This window comes from Dendrobates tinctorius, unplaced genomic scaffold, assembly GCF_039654945.1.
Source record: "Dendrobates tinctorius isolate UK_male_01 unplaced genomic scaffold, ASM3965494v1 ptg000196l, whole genome shotgun sequence".
Classification (NCBI taxonomy): Eukaryota; Metazoa; Chordata; class Amphibia; order Anura; family Dendrobatidae; genus Dendrobates; species Dendrobates tinctorius.
The window spans coordinates 7,933,040-7,947,709 of NW_027361863.1; the positions used below are offsets into that span (position 1 = coordinate 7,933,040).

Sequence of the window (14,670 nt, forward strand, 5' to 3'; positions counted from 1 at the left end):
GGTCATTTTTTTCTAGGGTTCCCTGTAAACTCACCAGTAAAGGCTAAGCAAACAGCTGTGAGCTGATATTAATAACCTTGGACCCTTTTGGGATATTGTCCCACTCCCCTGATTATTAACATCGGCCCCCAGCCGTCGGCTTTCCCTCTGCTGGTTAAGAAAATTATGCGGGAGCTCAAGCCATTTTTTTAATTTAAATCTTAATTTTACACAGGAAGGACACAAAAGATGCAGAATAGCACTCCCATCATTGTCATCTGGTCGCGCTGATCACAGGGAGACCAGGCGACAATGCTGAGAGCTGTCTTTAGCATCTGGTGCCTGGGAACAGCCGAACTGTACCACTTCTTCATAGGCGATGGTATCCATGTGTCATCAGTGTGCGGCACGCAATTTGTCCATGCTGCTGATAAACAACTGACATGTCTGCAGGTTTTTCACACAGACACACGATCCACGTGAAAAACCTGACATGTGCGCAACACCACTGAATACAATAGGTGTGCATGTCCGTACTTGCGATCCTTAAAAAACGGACACAAAAATTGGACATGTGAAGGAGGCTTTAAAAGATACATTAGGAAGGTAGTATTTAAGTCCCCACCAGAGAACCTTGTAAGGGCCTATTAACAATACATTTGACCCACATGTCTGTGACTTCATCAGTGTTACCGTCTGAACCTACAAAATTATGGACATTTTAGACATGTCTCCAATGGAGCCCTGAAAGAGCCAATCACTATAAGAGACACATGGAGTCACATTGAACCCCATCTGGAGTCCGTACCAGCAGTGGTGTCTGTCTTTTTAGAAAGACACACTAACGCAGAAGTTGCAAAAGTTGACACCACCGAAATAGAGAGAACAATGTGGCTTCTAAAGGGGCACCTCCAAATTCTGGTTTTTGGAGGGGTTCATAGGTAATTCACAAAAGAGTCACGAACATGTGGCCAAACGTGATGTGAACAGGCCCTTACATGTCCAATGTTTAACTAAATGCCTGTCCTCCAAAACTTGATACAGCTGTTGGCTAATAATGTGGCTAGTAAATAAGGAACCCCCAGTGATTACATCGACTCCAGCTAACTTTGCTTCATAGGAGTGCTTGCTGTTAGCCGACATCCTTCCCAAAAACACATTATCATGCTTGGAGCCTTTGATCCTCAGATCCCTTGCTACAAGCAAATCAAGAAAATCACATTTTCCTAATCTTATCAGAGTTAGCATTGCCCGAGTATTGATAAATCCCCTGAATTGTTTCAGATCTCAGTCTACTAGGACTGGCAATGCTTGAGCAGAGAGATAGACCCTCTGGAGACAACTGGTTGAAAACGCTGCAAATGGTACTCTAGTTTGTAAGATCTAACATTGACTCAATGACTTCAGAGTCCATCCATCCTTCCCCGGGGGACACTCACTAGATGTTATTATAAGATGTATCCTTAGTGAGTTATCAACTGGACAGCAGAGAACGGGGATAGACCGCCGCCAGCGCTCCAGCCGGCTAGCTAAGAGAGATGCTCCGTATATCTTGTGTAGTTGAGGAATACTCAACGCATAAACACAATTTCAGAGAGATAAGGCGAAGCATCTTAAGTCGCCCATTCATTTCACAACCAGAAACGTCTTGTTATTCCCAGATTTACCCCTTTGTAGATTCAGCCATTTTTCTTTTGAAATTGTGTTTGTGTGTAGCTATAACAGTGGACACGTAAGGGCCTGATCACTTCCCGTTCGTGACTGTGCTGTCATGCTTATTATCTTTAATGTTTATTCAGTCTTTTATAGCTTTCTATCTCCCCATCTCCCTAAAATGGCTGCTGCATTCCCTGCTTCTGCTTTTATACAGGCTATGATAGGCTATAATTGGGTATGCGACACGATGTGATGTGATAGCTGTTAGGCATCATGGAGAAACCCATCCGGCCTTCAAGGGAGACTTCTGTGGCTGATGCAATTTTCTGCGTTGTATAAAATAAGAGTCCAGTAAAAATTCTACTTTCAATTTAATTTTCATTGACCCAAAAGTCAAGCCACACACTGTGCAGCTCAATGCACTAAACCTCTATACTGATATTAAATAAGCAACTATTAAATAAAAACCTCAACACTGCTACATCTGTGTAATTCTAATTTACAATAATTGCTTTGAAAAACTTCCATGAGCTCATGTGAGAACTGCATATTCCAGACAGCAGCCGGACGGTGTAATAAAGCATTGGTAGACCTATAATAAACTATTATTATTATTATTATTATTATTATTATTTATTATTATTATAGCGCCATTTATTCCATGGCGCTTTACATGTGAGGAGGGGTATACATAATACATACAAGTACAGCAATCTTAAACAATACAAGTCACGACTGGTACAGGATGAGAGAGGACCCTGCCCGCGAGGGCTCACAATCTACAACGGGATGGGTGAGGATACAGTAGGCGAGGGTAGAGCTGGTCGTGCAGCGGTTTGGTGGATCGGTGGTTACTGCAAGTTGTAGGCTTGTCGGAAGAGGTAGGTCTTCAAGTTCTTTTTGAAGGTTTCCATGGTAGGCGAGAGTCTGATATGTTGTGGTAGAGAGTTCCAGAGTAGAGGGGATGCGCGGGAGAAATCTTGTATGCGATTGTGGGAAGAGGAGATAAGAGGGGAGTACAGAAGGAGATCTTGTGAGGATCGGAGGTTTCGTGCAGGTAAGTACCGGGAGACTAGGTCACAGATGTACGGAGGACTCAGGTTGTGGATGGCTTTGTATGTCATGGTTAGGGTTTTGAACTGGAGTCTTTGGGTAATGGGGAGCCAGTGCAGGGATTGACAGAGGGGAGAGGCCGGGGAATAGTGGGGGGACAGGTGGATTAGTCGGGCAGCAAAGTTAAGAACAGATTGGAGGGGTGCGAGAGTGTTAGAGGGGAGGCCACAGAGCAGGAGGTTGCAGTAGTCAAGGCGGGAGATGATGAGGGCATGGACTAGGGTTTTTGCAGATTCTTGGTTGAGGAATGTACGGATCCGTGAAATATTTTTGAGTTGAAGTCGGCAGGAAGCGGAAAGGGCTTGGATATGTGGTTTGAAAGAGAGATCAGTGTCAAGGATAACCCCGAGGCAGCGAGCTTGTGGGACTGGAGAGAGTGGGCAGCCGTTTACTTTAATGGATAGGTCCGTTGGGGGTGTCACTTGAGATGGGCGAAAGATGATTAATTCTGTTTTGTCCATATTAAGTTTTAGAAATCTAGCGGAGAAAAAGGATGAAATAGTGGACAGACATTGAGGAATTCTGTTCAGTAGGGAGGTGATATCTGGTCCAGAGATGTAGATCTGTGTGTCATCAGCATAGAGATGATACTGAAAGCCATGAGATTCTATGAGCTGTCTGAGGCCGAAGGTGTAAACGGAGAAGAGCATGGGCCCCAGGACTGAACCTTGCGGGACTCCGACGGATAGGGGGCGCGGTGAGGAGGTGGTGTGCGAATGGGAGACGCTGAATGTCCAGTCTGCTAGGTATGACGCAATCCAAGATAGGGCCAAGTCTGTAATACCAAGAGATCAGAGGGTCTGTAGTAATAGGGAATGGTCCACTGTGTCAAAGGCAGAGGACACGTCCAGGAGGAGGACAGAGTAGTGTCGCTTGGCCTTGGCAGCTAGTAGGTCATTGGTGACCTTAGTTAAGGCAGTTTCAGTGGAGTGGTGTGGCCGGAAGCCGGATTGCAAGTGGTCAAGGAGGGAGCAAGAAGAGAGGTGGGAGGATAGTTCAAGATGGACGTGTTGTTCCAGTAGTTTTGAGGCATAGGGGAGAAGTGATATAGGGCGATAGCTAGATACAGAGGATGGGTCAAGAGAGGGCTTTTTGAGGATAGGTGTGTTTGAGGCATGTTTAAAGCTTGAGGGGAAAACACCAGTTGTTAGTGATAGGTTGAAGAGATGGGTTAGGGTTGGGATGAAGACTGTGGTGAGGTTTGGGATGAAGTGGGATGGGATCGGGTCAAGTGCACAGGTAGTGAGATGTGATCTTGAGAGTAGAGTGGAGAGTTGATCTTCTGTAATGGTGGAGAAGTTGGTTTTGGGCAGGAGGGCAGGGCAGGTAGGAGGAAGGGCACTGGGGGTTGTTGACCAAAACTGTCTCTGATGTTATCAATCTTCTCCTTGAAAAATGAGGCAAAGTCTTCAGCTGAGATGAGTGGAGAGGGAGGAGGTGCAGGGGGGCGGAGGAGAGAATTGAAGGTGTTGAATAACTGTTTAGGGTTGTGAGACAGGGAGGATATGAGAGATGAGAAGTAGGTTTGTTTTGCTGCAGCGAGTGTGGTCTTGAAAGTAGTGAGGGACTGTTTAAATGTGATGAAGTCCTCATTGGAGTGGGATTTTTTCCATCTCCGCTCAGCAGCCCTGGAAGCCCGCCTCAGTTCTTTGGTCAGACTGGTGTGCCAGGGCTGTCTGTTGATTTTGCGAGCTTTGGTATGTTTGAGAGGGGCAACTGATTCCAATGCTACAGCTATTGTGGTGTTATATAGAGCGGCAGCGGCATCCGCATTGTGTAGGGAACTTATGTCTGTAAGAGGGAGGAGGGATTCAGACACTGAGTGTAGATCAAGGTGTTGAAGATTTCTGCGAGGGTGTGTGAGTTTTTGAGGTGGGGATTGTGGACCTGAGGAGGAGAGGGAAGAGAATGTAAGTAGGTTGTGGTCAGAGAGAGTAAGAGGTTAGCTAGATAGGGAGCAGAGGCGGGTGAAGATGAGGTCTAGTGTATGGCCATCTTTGTGAGTGGCTGCAGAAGACCATTGAGTGAGGCCGAAGGAGGAAGTAAGAGATAGAAGTTTAGTGGCAGCTGAGAGGGAAGTGTCAATGGGGATGTTGAAGTCGCCCAAGATGATAGTGGGAATATCAGTGGAAAGGAAATGAAGTAGCCAGGTGGTGAAGTGGTCAAAGAAGGTGGTGGCTGACCCTGGAGGGCGGTATATGACAGCTAGTTGGAGGTTGGAGGGGGAGTAGATGCACACAGAGTGCACCTCGAAGGAAGGGAGGGTAACAGAGGGCGGCAATGGGATTGGGGTGAAGGAGCAGTTATCTGACAGGAGAAAACCAACTCCTCCACCATGCTTGCAGTTGGGGCGAGGAGTGTGGGAAAGGTGGAATCCACCATATGAGAGTGCAGCAGGAGAGGCTGTGTCAGAGGAGGTGAGCCAGGTTTCGGTGATGGCGAGGAAGGAAAGTTTGTTAGTAATAAAAAGATCATAGATGAAAGAAAGTTTGTTGCAGACAGAGCGAGCGTTCCACAGAGCTCCTGTTAGTTAATAAATGTAGGACTCTACGTGACATTCATGCACTTACTGGGTCATCTGGGCGAAGTTTCTTCGATGGCGGTCCTCCGTCCTCAGGGTGTAACATGTAATAAAGTCGGACCTTGTTGGCATGTTTCTTGCTCTAAAACACAAAAAAATTAGAAGGATCACTTAAGATATAAGTAAAATGGTTGCAAAGCAATTCGATAAAAGTGATTAATCTTATCTACAAATGTAATAGAGTAGATCAGATGGTGGAAACCTTGCACATCATAGACATTAGGCCAATGGCAGCTGATATTGTTAATAAAGTGTTTGAGGGTCTCTTGACTTTTTTACCCTGACTTATGATGTCGAGTGAGATAAGGATCTGGCATGTCTAATTTTGGACTTCCGACCCTTTTGTTCTCAGCGTGACAAGCAGCCAATAGAGGAGTCTAGTAGCGGCTCTCGCGATCTCTCGTAGAGAATACAGGAGTGCTTGGCAGAGGAGTCGGGAGAGATAGCCACCAGCCGAACAATCAGTCAAACCATCCTTCATGATAAGCTATGTATTGTATATGGGGTTCCTTATGTCTAACATGCTTAGTTGGAGAACTGAAGGGGCTATAGTCCAGAGGGGAAAAAAACATAATTTCCCCATAAACCAGCCACGACCAGGCAAGATTCCAAACATAGGGGTGAAAAGAAATTTCACAAGAATTTTGCAAGAGCCAAGGACCACCTGTGGAGAACTACAGAAAGACCTGGATCAGCAGGTCAGGTACAGTTGTTTTAAAGTTTGCTCAACAAGATTTAGAAAAGCCTGTGAAATACTGGGAGAATACTGTCTGGTCAGATGAGACCAAGATTGAACTCTTTAGATGCCATAATACACACCATGTTTGTAGACCAAAGGACACTGCTTATCACCCCAAAAACACCATACCAACAGTGAAGTTTGGAGGTGAGAACATTATGGTGTGGGGCTGTTTTTCAGCATACGGCACTGGCAAACTTTATATAGTTGAAGGAAGGATGAAAGCACAAATGTACTGTGACATTTTTGATAAAAATCTGCTGTCATCGAGCAAGATGATGAAGATAAAATGAGGGTGGCAATTTCAGCAAGACAATGATCCCAAACACACAGCCAAGGAAGCTCTCAATTGGTTTCAGAGAAAGAAAATAAAGCTGCTAGGATGGCTGAGCCGATCACTTGACCTGTATCCAACAGAAAATTTATGGAAGGAACTAAAGCTCAGAGTTCACAGATGGAGCCTACTGGACATCAGGATTAGAAGAGTGTTTGTTTGGAAGAACGGGCCGTAAATCACACCTGAGCAATACCTGTGACTAGTTTCTCTATACAGAAGGCGGCCTGAAGCTTCATCAACAAAGGCTTTTGTTCGAAGCATTAAATAAGTTTCAGCAAGCATGTTCAATACTTTTTCCCTGTGTCATTTTTCATTATTACACAAAACTTAATTTATGGACATATATGGTATGATGGTTTGATTTCTTTGCCTTTCTGGATTGGATGGGTTGTTACCAACATCTGATGAGAATTTCATGTCAATAGCACTGTTAGAAATATATTTACTTACAAAATTGATGATGTGGTCAATACTTATTTTACCCGCTCTACCTGTCTCATCTTTAAGGCCCAGATTCACTCTCTTCCCCTATAACCACATCTCTTTTTTGTTCTCTATGTCAGGTCTTACAAGTGGCCCAGTGATCCTCAGTGACATCATCTCCCAAGGCTTTTTAAAGGCCCACTTGAATGCACCCTTGATTCTGAGTAATGAGACTGTAATGTGTTTAGTTGCTGCTAGGTTGCAGATTGCCATCATCAATTTTCTTCTGTTTCCATCATTTGCTCAGATTACTATGATTTCTACTATTTGTATTGCCTGCTTCTGTGACCTGCTGGTTAACCTATCATTTGCTATAAGCATCGCAAACTGTTATTAGAGTTTGTTCACATTACATTGCAATCTGCTGTGGATTTTATAACTTGCATCTGCTGCTTCTGTGGCCTGCTGTTTAACCTATCATTTTCTGTAAGGACCAAAAACTGATATTAGAGTTTGTTCACGTTACACTTCAATATGATGTCTATTTTATAACTTGCATCTGCTACATCTGTGACCTGCTGGTTAACCCATCATTTACTGTAAGCATCACTGACTCTGACTAGAGACTGTTCACATTGCATTACAATCTGTTCTGGATTCTGCTACCTATAACCTAATTCTGTTTCAGACCTGTCAATTTCCGCTTCATCTTCTATACTGATTCTGTGACTTGCGGTGTGTCCTGCCTTACTTGTTTGTTTACCGTCCATCATAGTCTGTTGTCCAGGTCCTTACTGTGCCAACGTCCCTTCCAACCAGCTTTGCCATCACTCTGGGTCAGTGTATCCACCTGGACCTGCGGCTTCATGGATCTCCCTCACCAGGAGAGTTTAACAGTTTCTAACTAAAATATTGGAAAAGTCCTGTCAAATTCAGGACTTTTGGCAACTAAACATTAAAGAGTTTGTGTGCACTAGAGGCACCCACATTTTGGACTAAAATTCTACAAAAAATTAGGCGACTGTCACGACTCTGTTGTCGGGTGACCCCGGTCACAGGGGTTCCTTCCCTGTCCCTAACACTAGGGGGTGCCATAGTTCGCCCTGCTCCCCGGGTTACTTCTGAAGGTGAAGATGCCAGGGCCACGTACCTTGCATTAGTTCATGAATCTGCCCTCGAACTGTACCCTTCCCCCACCCAGGAAAGAGGGAAGTAGTAGTGTACCATTGTACACCAAACAGACTAACAAGGTAATACGAACAGGGTTAACGAAAAATACCAAACATACAAATATACACACACATATGACAGAGGTATGCTCCAGGGAGTGGAGGATGGGGTTAAACCAATGTAGGAGAAGAAAGGGAATTATCACACTCAAAAAAATCAAGCAACAGTTACAGATAAATCCACCAAGTGCCTACTCAAATAACCACCAACAACCTCCAAGCGATGCAGCAAAAAGCTAATTCTGACAATGTGTGTAAGTCAGGACCCAGATTATATAGGGGATGGGAGTGGCTAACAGTGCACAGCTGAGAGCCTTAGCTCCAAGAGCTCTCAACATGGCAGATTAACTCCTGTACTGCCAAAAGAGATTTATAAATTGTAATAAGAAGGTGAAGTGCTTCTATTCAGTGCAGGAGTAGGAGAACTCAGACGCTGCAGTCTTCTGGCTCTTCTCTGTCGTGGTAAACCCATGACAGCGACATGTTAGAAATGTTTTACCAAATTTCAATGCTATTTATAAGGTTTATATGGGATTAGGAAAACAAGCTTGCTATCCTTCAAAAACAGCGCCAACCCTGTTCACTGGCTGTATCTGGTACTGCATGCATCTACTTGAACACTGTGCTACCAGACACACCTTATGTACCAGAGTCACGCCGTTTCTGAAGCAGAACCACCATGTTTCTCTAATCCTATAAATCCATTTTCATGGGAAGTGTTATTTAAAAACTCTTGAATCGATGCTGCAAAAATTCTCTGCAATTCACAAGATTATCAAGAGCAAGAAGAAACATCTGTTTCGGGCGTCTCAAGGTTGCCTTGTCATCCAGGCTGCGCGGCTGATTAATCATGTCACTTTGTTCCTCCCCATGACTACACGGGGATGACACTTGCCACAGTATGTCGTGCAAGGAGCGTTTTATTTTGGTGTCACCAGATGGAAGCAAGCAGTCCTAGTATAAGATAATGAATAGCGATCTGTGAGAGGGGATGAAAACAGCAGCACGTATAACACTGTGGTATGAGCACATCTAAGCATGTCCTCCGCGCTCGCTACACAAGTCTGATTAGTGCTCACTCGGAGCATCCTGCAAGCGCAAGTGGCAGATATAAATAAATAAGCAAATGCAAATGTGCCAGGGATGATACAAGAGGCTTGAAATGAAGACAAATATCAAAGAGCAGACGAGTCTTAAAGTGAACAGCAAAAACTGCAAAATGGAGGAGGAAGATATAAAGAGCTGCCAAGGTCTGTTCGGTTTAGGGTGGTTTCACATTAGCGTTTCAGGGCGCAGCGACGGTCTGCGCACGGCCACCGCTAAGCCCCGCCCCCTGCCGCACCTCCTCCAGTAGCTCCGCCTACGAGCGCATGCGTCCTGTGTCCCTTATCTTTATCACTGGGGACGCAGGCCGTGCGCAGTATGCGTTTGGCGGCGCATGCGTCATTTTGACGGTGCGCCAAGCGCAACCAAATTGCAACAGGTTGCGTTTGGCGCTGGTCAGCGCACCGTCAAAAGGACGCATGCGCCGCCAAACGCTGATCAGAGAGCCACGGTTCTCACGCTGTCAAAAGACAACGGGAGCGCTCAGCTGTGATCGGAGGTATAAAGCTTACCTCCGGTCAATGGTGTCAGCTGATGGGACTACTGATTCCATCATCCGACACCTGCTACCGCTAATTAGAGTGAGAGCAGGAGCAGCACATGGGAGTATTCATCAGCCGCTCCTGCGCTGTAAATAAATAATTTAAAAAAAACATGGGAACCCCTCTATTCTACATAATCAACCTTGCTGATGCTGAAGCTGAGGGTTTTGTCTGGCTGGTTATCAAAAATACAGAGGAACCCACACTGTTTTTTTTTTTAAATTATTTATTTACATCACAGGAGTGGCTGATGAATACCCCTATCCGCCGCTCCTACTCTCACTGTAATTAGCGGTAGTAGGTAAACTTTATACCTCCAATCCCAGCTGAGCGCTCCCGCTGTCCTTTGACAGCGTGGGAACCGCGACTTTATGACCGGCGGGGATGATTTCAGAAGCGGTGTTTGCCGCGCTGCCATGCGCATGACAGAGCGACAAACACCCGGTGTTCGGGCACAAACAGTAACAAGGACTTCCCGGCGAAGTCCGTGTTCGGTGTCCATGCCCAAACAGTAGGTGTTCGGTACTGATGCCGAACTTTACTGTTCGGGTTCGCCCATCTCTAATAGAGAGCAAAAAGCTGACTCTGACTCATTTCATTCTGCAGATCTTTCTGGGCATGCTCAGATCTGGGCAAAGGTCATTGTACAAAGAAGTGGAGAAGGTGAGCTGTGACATCACCTATTGTGAATGGCGGATCCTGTGCTATCTACTGTATATAGAGGTGTTATCAGTCATTGTACAGGAGGAGGAGGTGAGCTGTGATATCACCTATTGTGAATGGTGGAACCTGTGCTATCTACTGTATATAGAGGTGTTATCAGTCATTGTACAGGAGGAGGAGGTGAACTGCGACATCACATATTGTGAATGGTGGCTCTTGTGTTATCTACTGTATATAGAGTTGTTATCAGTAACTGTACAGGAGGAGGTGAGCTGTGACATCACCTATTGTGAATGGTGGATCCTGTATTTTCTACTGTATTTAGAGGATGTTATCAGTCATTGTACAGGATTAGGTGAGCTGTGACATCGCCTATTGTGAATGGTGGAATCTGTTATATACTGTATATAGAGGTGTAATCAGTGATTGTATAGGAGGAGGTGAGCTGTGACATCACGTACTATGAATGGTGGAGCCTGTGTTACTGCTGTATATAAAGTTGTTACCTTTCATTGTATTCCTGTCTGTGATGATGAGACTGCTGAAAAGTGTTCACTTTGAAAATTGCAGGAATTCTGATAAAATATATAAGATTGAAAAAATGTAATTTTCTGATGATACGTTCCCTTCAAACAAGTCTGTTCACATGTTTTTGACAAACTTTAAATGGGTATATTTTTTATGTTAAATTTTTAAGATTAAAATGAAGAGTCTGATTTTTTTGTTTTTAAAACAGCGCCACCCTTGTCTATGGACTGTGTCTGGTATTGCAGCAAAAATCTATGTGAGTTGACTAAGCTGCAATATTCAACAAATATGCAGGATGTAAAATCTTCTGTATCTGCACATGTGATGAACCCATTACGTACCAGTCCAGAGTGGGACAAAATAAGGGAAAGCTGCATGGGTTCAGTAGTTGGTGGATAGCACAAGTCACACCTACTATGGCTGACTCACCTTAGTATGTTATGACACGTTAGTACATTATTTTCTATAAAGAGGAGAACACTTTAAATAAATATCAATGCAGAGGATATGGTGCTATAAAGTCTTCAAGAACTTCTGGGATCACATCCATTGATTCCTAGTACAAAGACTTCTTTGCACAGCAATGGGTTTGCAGCAGCCGTCTATGGATCTGTCACCATACAACCATATACCATAGGTTATTTGCCCAAGTCATATTAAAATAGTAAAAAGCGCCAAAAAAAGTGTCATTTTTTTATTTTAGCAATTAAATTTACATTTCATACAAATATAGTTGGTGTAAAATTCTGGTCCCTTTAGTGCAGAACTTGTCAAGCTTTTCCTCCACAGGACTCATCAGCCTTTCCATGGTGATGTTGGGAAATACTACTACGAAATGCTCATATCATTCCTAAGATCACCTATCAAAAACCACCATGCAACAAACATAACACCCCCAATGAGCAGGAGTTTTTGCAATGCAGCAGCAAAGAAATTGCACGGTGCAGCTCATAATACCTGCCTAGAAGCACCAAGAAAGCACAACTGGCAGCAGATTTGTCCTCCATCCTGTTTTTCCTTCTGACAGCAAAATGCCTCCCACAATGACATTAGCTATTCTTACCCTATCCGATTCTTCACCAGTGACGGCACCATTGTGCCCCTTTCCCCCATTAACAACAGCAATGTTCCACTTTCCAATCTTCTGCCACTAGCATCAGCAGTTTCCTTCATTCCAATCTTTTGCCACTGGCATCAGCAATGTCTTTCTTCCCATGCCTTTTCGACTGAAGCACATGACTTATAATGCTAAAATTGCTATAAAAAACGGACAACACAACAGTCGATGTAATTTAATTTTCAAAAAAAATCGCAACATGCACTTTTCTTCTATATTTTTACAGATGGGACAGTGCTAGTAACATAGTTCAGGTGCAACGGGAATAAGCACATAGGGTTGTAAATGAATGCAGAATGACGCGACTGCTCGGTAAGTTAACACGTCGTCCAGTGCTAATATTGACAAACCCTACACTGGAGAATAGACAGCAACACCATCATAGAGTGTGCCGATATTAATAAATCTTCCCTATAGCATGCCGCCCTGCCATGCTTCATACATGTGACCTTATTGCACGTAACCTACAGATTCAAACGTGATACAATTGGAAAACCGGTCAAAACATTGTCTGCCTCTCTGCTCGGAAAATGAATCATAATGGTAATAATACAAAGCCGATTGTTTATGAACAGGAATAAAGAACACGCTGGGAGTCGAGGGCTGCAGACCTCCACGGCGACTAATCCCAGATGACTAATAATGCACATTTAATACCTTAATGTGTTACGCGAAGGTAATAACGATGATTGGATATTGGCGCTCCGACTGCGTCGCTGCCAGGAAACTTCACATAGCCTTGGCTTATGTCAGTGCTCACACGTATCCCATTACTTAATTTTCCCTCCATTGTCATCAGAAGACCGAGTCGTTGGACTTGGTCGGTTTCACATCATGTCTGTGTTCTGGTTCATGGCTACATCTGGGGCTTCAATTCCCGAAAAATGGGATTTGAATAAGTCTCGTTAAGGCAAATGGAGTTTGAAATATGCAATTTTTGACACCTTTAGACCTTTTTTTTCCAGTGGTGTTTATCTGTTTTAAGCTGGACATATTATCGTAATAGTTGGAAGGACACCACCAAAAATGAGGTCAAGTGGAATCCAAAGTTTCATATTTCGGACTGCATTTGCCTGATTGAAGTCAATGGCTTAATCAATTCTAATCATGTATCTAGCGCCTGTAAAGCGTCAGTAGGAGTGTTCTCTGCAGCACAATGTTTTTTTTAATTAATTGAATGTGCAAAGTAAGCTTGAAAGTTTCAATAGTACGCGGCATTTTCCTTGACTACGTCTCCATCAAAGTTGTATCTGAATCTGATTTTTCGGGAATTAAAACAAAAGCCCTACGTGGAGTAATGAACAGGGACAAAGATGGGCTGTGAACCCGTCCTAATTCAATTTAATCCTTCATCAGCTATTTAATTTTACATATTTTCATCTAATGATAACTAATTGTCTTTTCTAAAATCAAAGAGGTGGGTTTTCTGCAAATTTTATACTGATGACCTATCCTTTGAAAGTTGTCCGATAAGTGGGGTTCAACTGCTGCCACCAATCACCTGACTGAAGGGACTGCATAGCATCGCCTTGATTCAAGCATAGCGCCTTACATTTTATAGTGGCTGTGCCTGGTATAGCGTCTCATGCACCTCAGTTTTATGGGACTGGGCAGCAAAAGACCACTACATATATATATATATATATATGGCATTTGTGCCTGGTTAACAATATAGGTGATACAATGAAGGGCAACTCTTGCATGTTTTTTATACAGCATTGATGACCCTACTGTTGTTCATCTGCTCTGGGGTACACATGATCTGTATGATGTTATGGCGGTCAAGGTTTTCTTGCACTGGCTTCCACATGTATTCAAGTGATAATCTATGATATGATCACTCTTAAGTCACCTTTCCTGTTGTAAAGGCTCACCTAATGAGGTTGATTCTCAAAACCATAGGTGTGGGTGAGCAACACAGACCAAAGACAACTATACAGTGGAGCGACTTTGATGGGTGACACATGGATCAGTGAAGACCCAGAGAGTAAGGAATGCATGACAACAGAAAAATAAGCAGAGCAGGTAGCACAGATGAAGAAGAGGCAGTATTGTGGACACAGAAGTAGCAGCAATAACATAGAAACAGCTGCAATAAAGGAAACTGGAAGCTTCCAGCAGGGAAGAGGTTAATCACAGTAATGTAATATTGCTTCATCAAGCAAGGCAATGGTTAAACACTGGAGTAACTGAGCAGTAAATGTAATCTCTTAGCTTACAGCAGGTCAAAGGTTAATAGCAGCAATGTAACAGAGAACTAAATGCAGTACGGTATCTTCCAGCAGTGCAATGGTCAAAAGTGGCAATATAACAAGAGAAGTAAATGTCCAGCAGGGCAATGGCCAAATGCAGAAATGTAACAGTGAATTAAATGTTGCCTGGTGTCTTTCAACAAAGCAATAATTATTTACAAGACTGTAATGCAGGTAAACTGGAGATTTAATTACAGAGATGCATAACCTTGATTTCAGAGGCCAGGTGTGAACATTTGTATGAATTTAACAACTTATGCCACGTGCACATGATCAGTATCTGGTCAGTATTTTACATCAGTATTTGTAAGCCTGTAAAGGGGGTGAGATATAATGTCCTTCTTGCTTCCCTTCCTCTGATTGCCCTTCAATTGTTAATGTTTGAATATTGCTATTTGATAATGTCT

The 14,670-nt window shown here is 43.6% G+C and overlaps 1 protein-coding gene across 2 annotated transcripts in view; it reads right to left on the reverse strand.

The window, feature by feature from the left end:
* ZMAT4 (zinc finger matrin-type 4) overlaps window positions 1-14,670 on the reverse strand; it is a 436,096-nt gene that overhangs the window by 341,669 nt on the left and 79,757 nt on the right. For both annotated transcript variants that reach the window (XM_073552848.1, XM_073552849.1), the window contains exon 3: window positions 5,319-5,411. In XM_073552848.1, coding sequence (XP_073408949.1) covers window positions 5,319-5,411 — 93 coding nt within the window. The remainder of the gene's footprint in view (window positions 1-5,318; window positions 5,412-14,670) is intronic.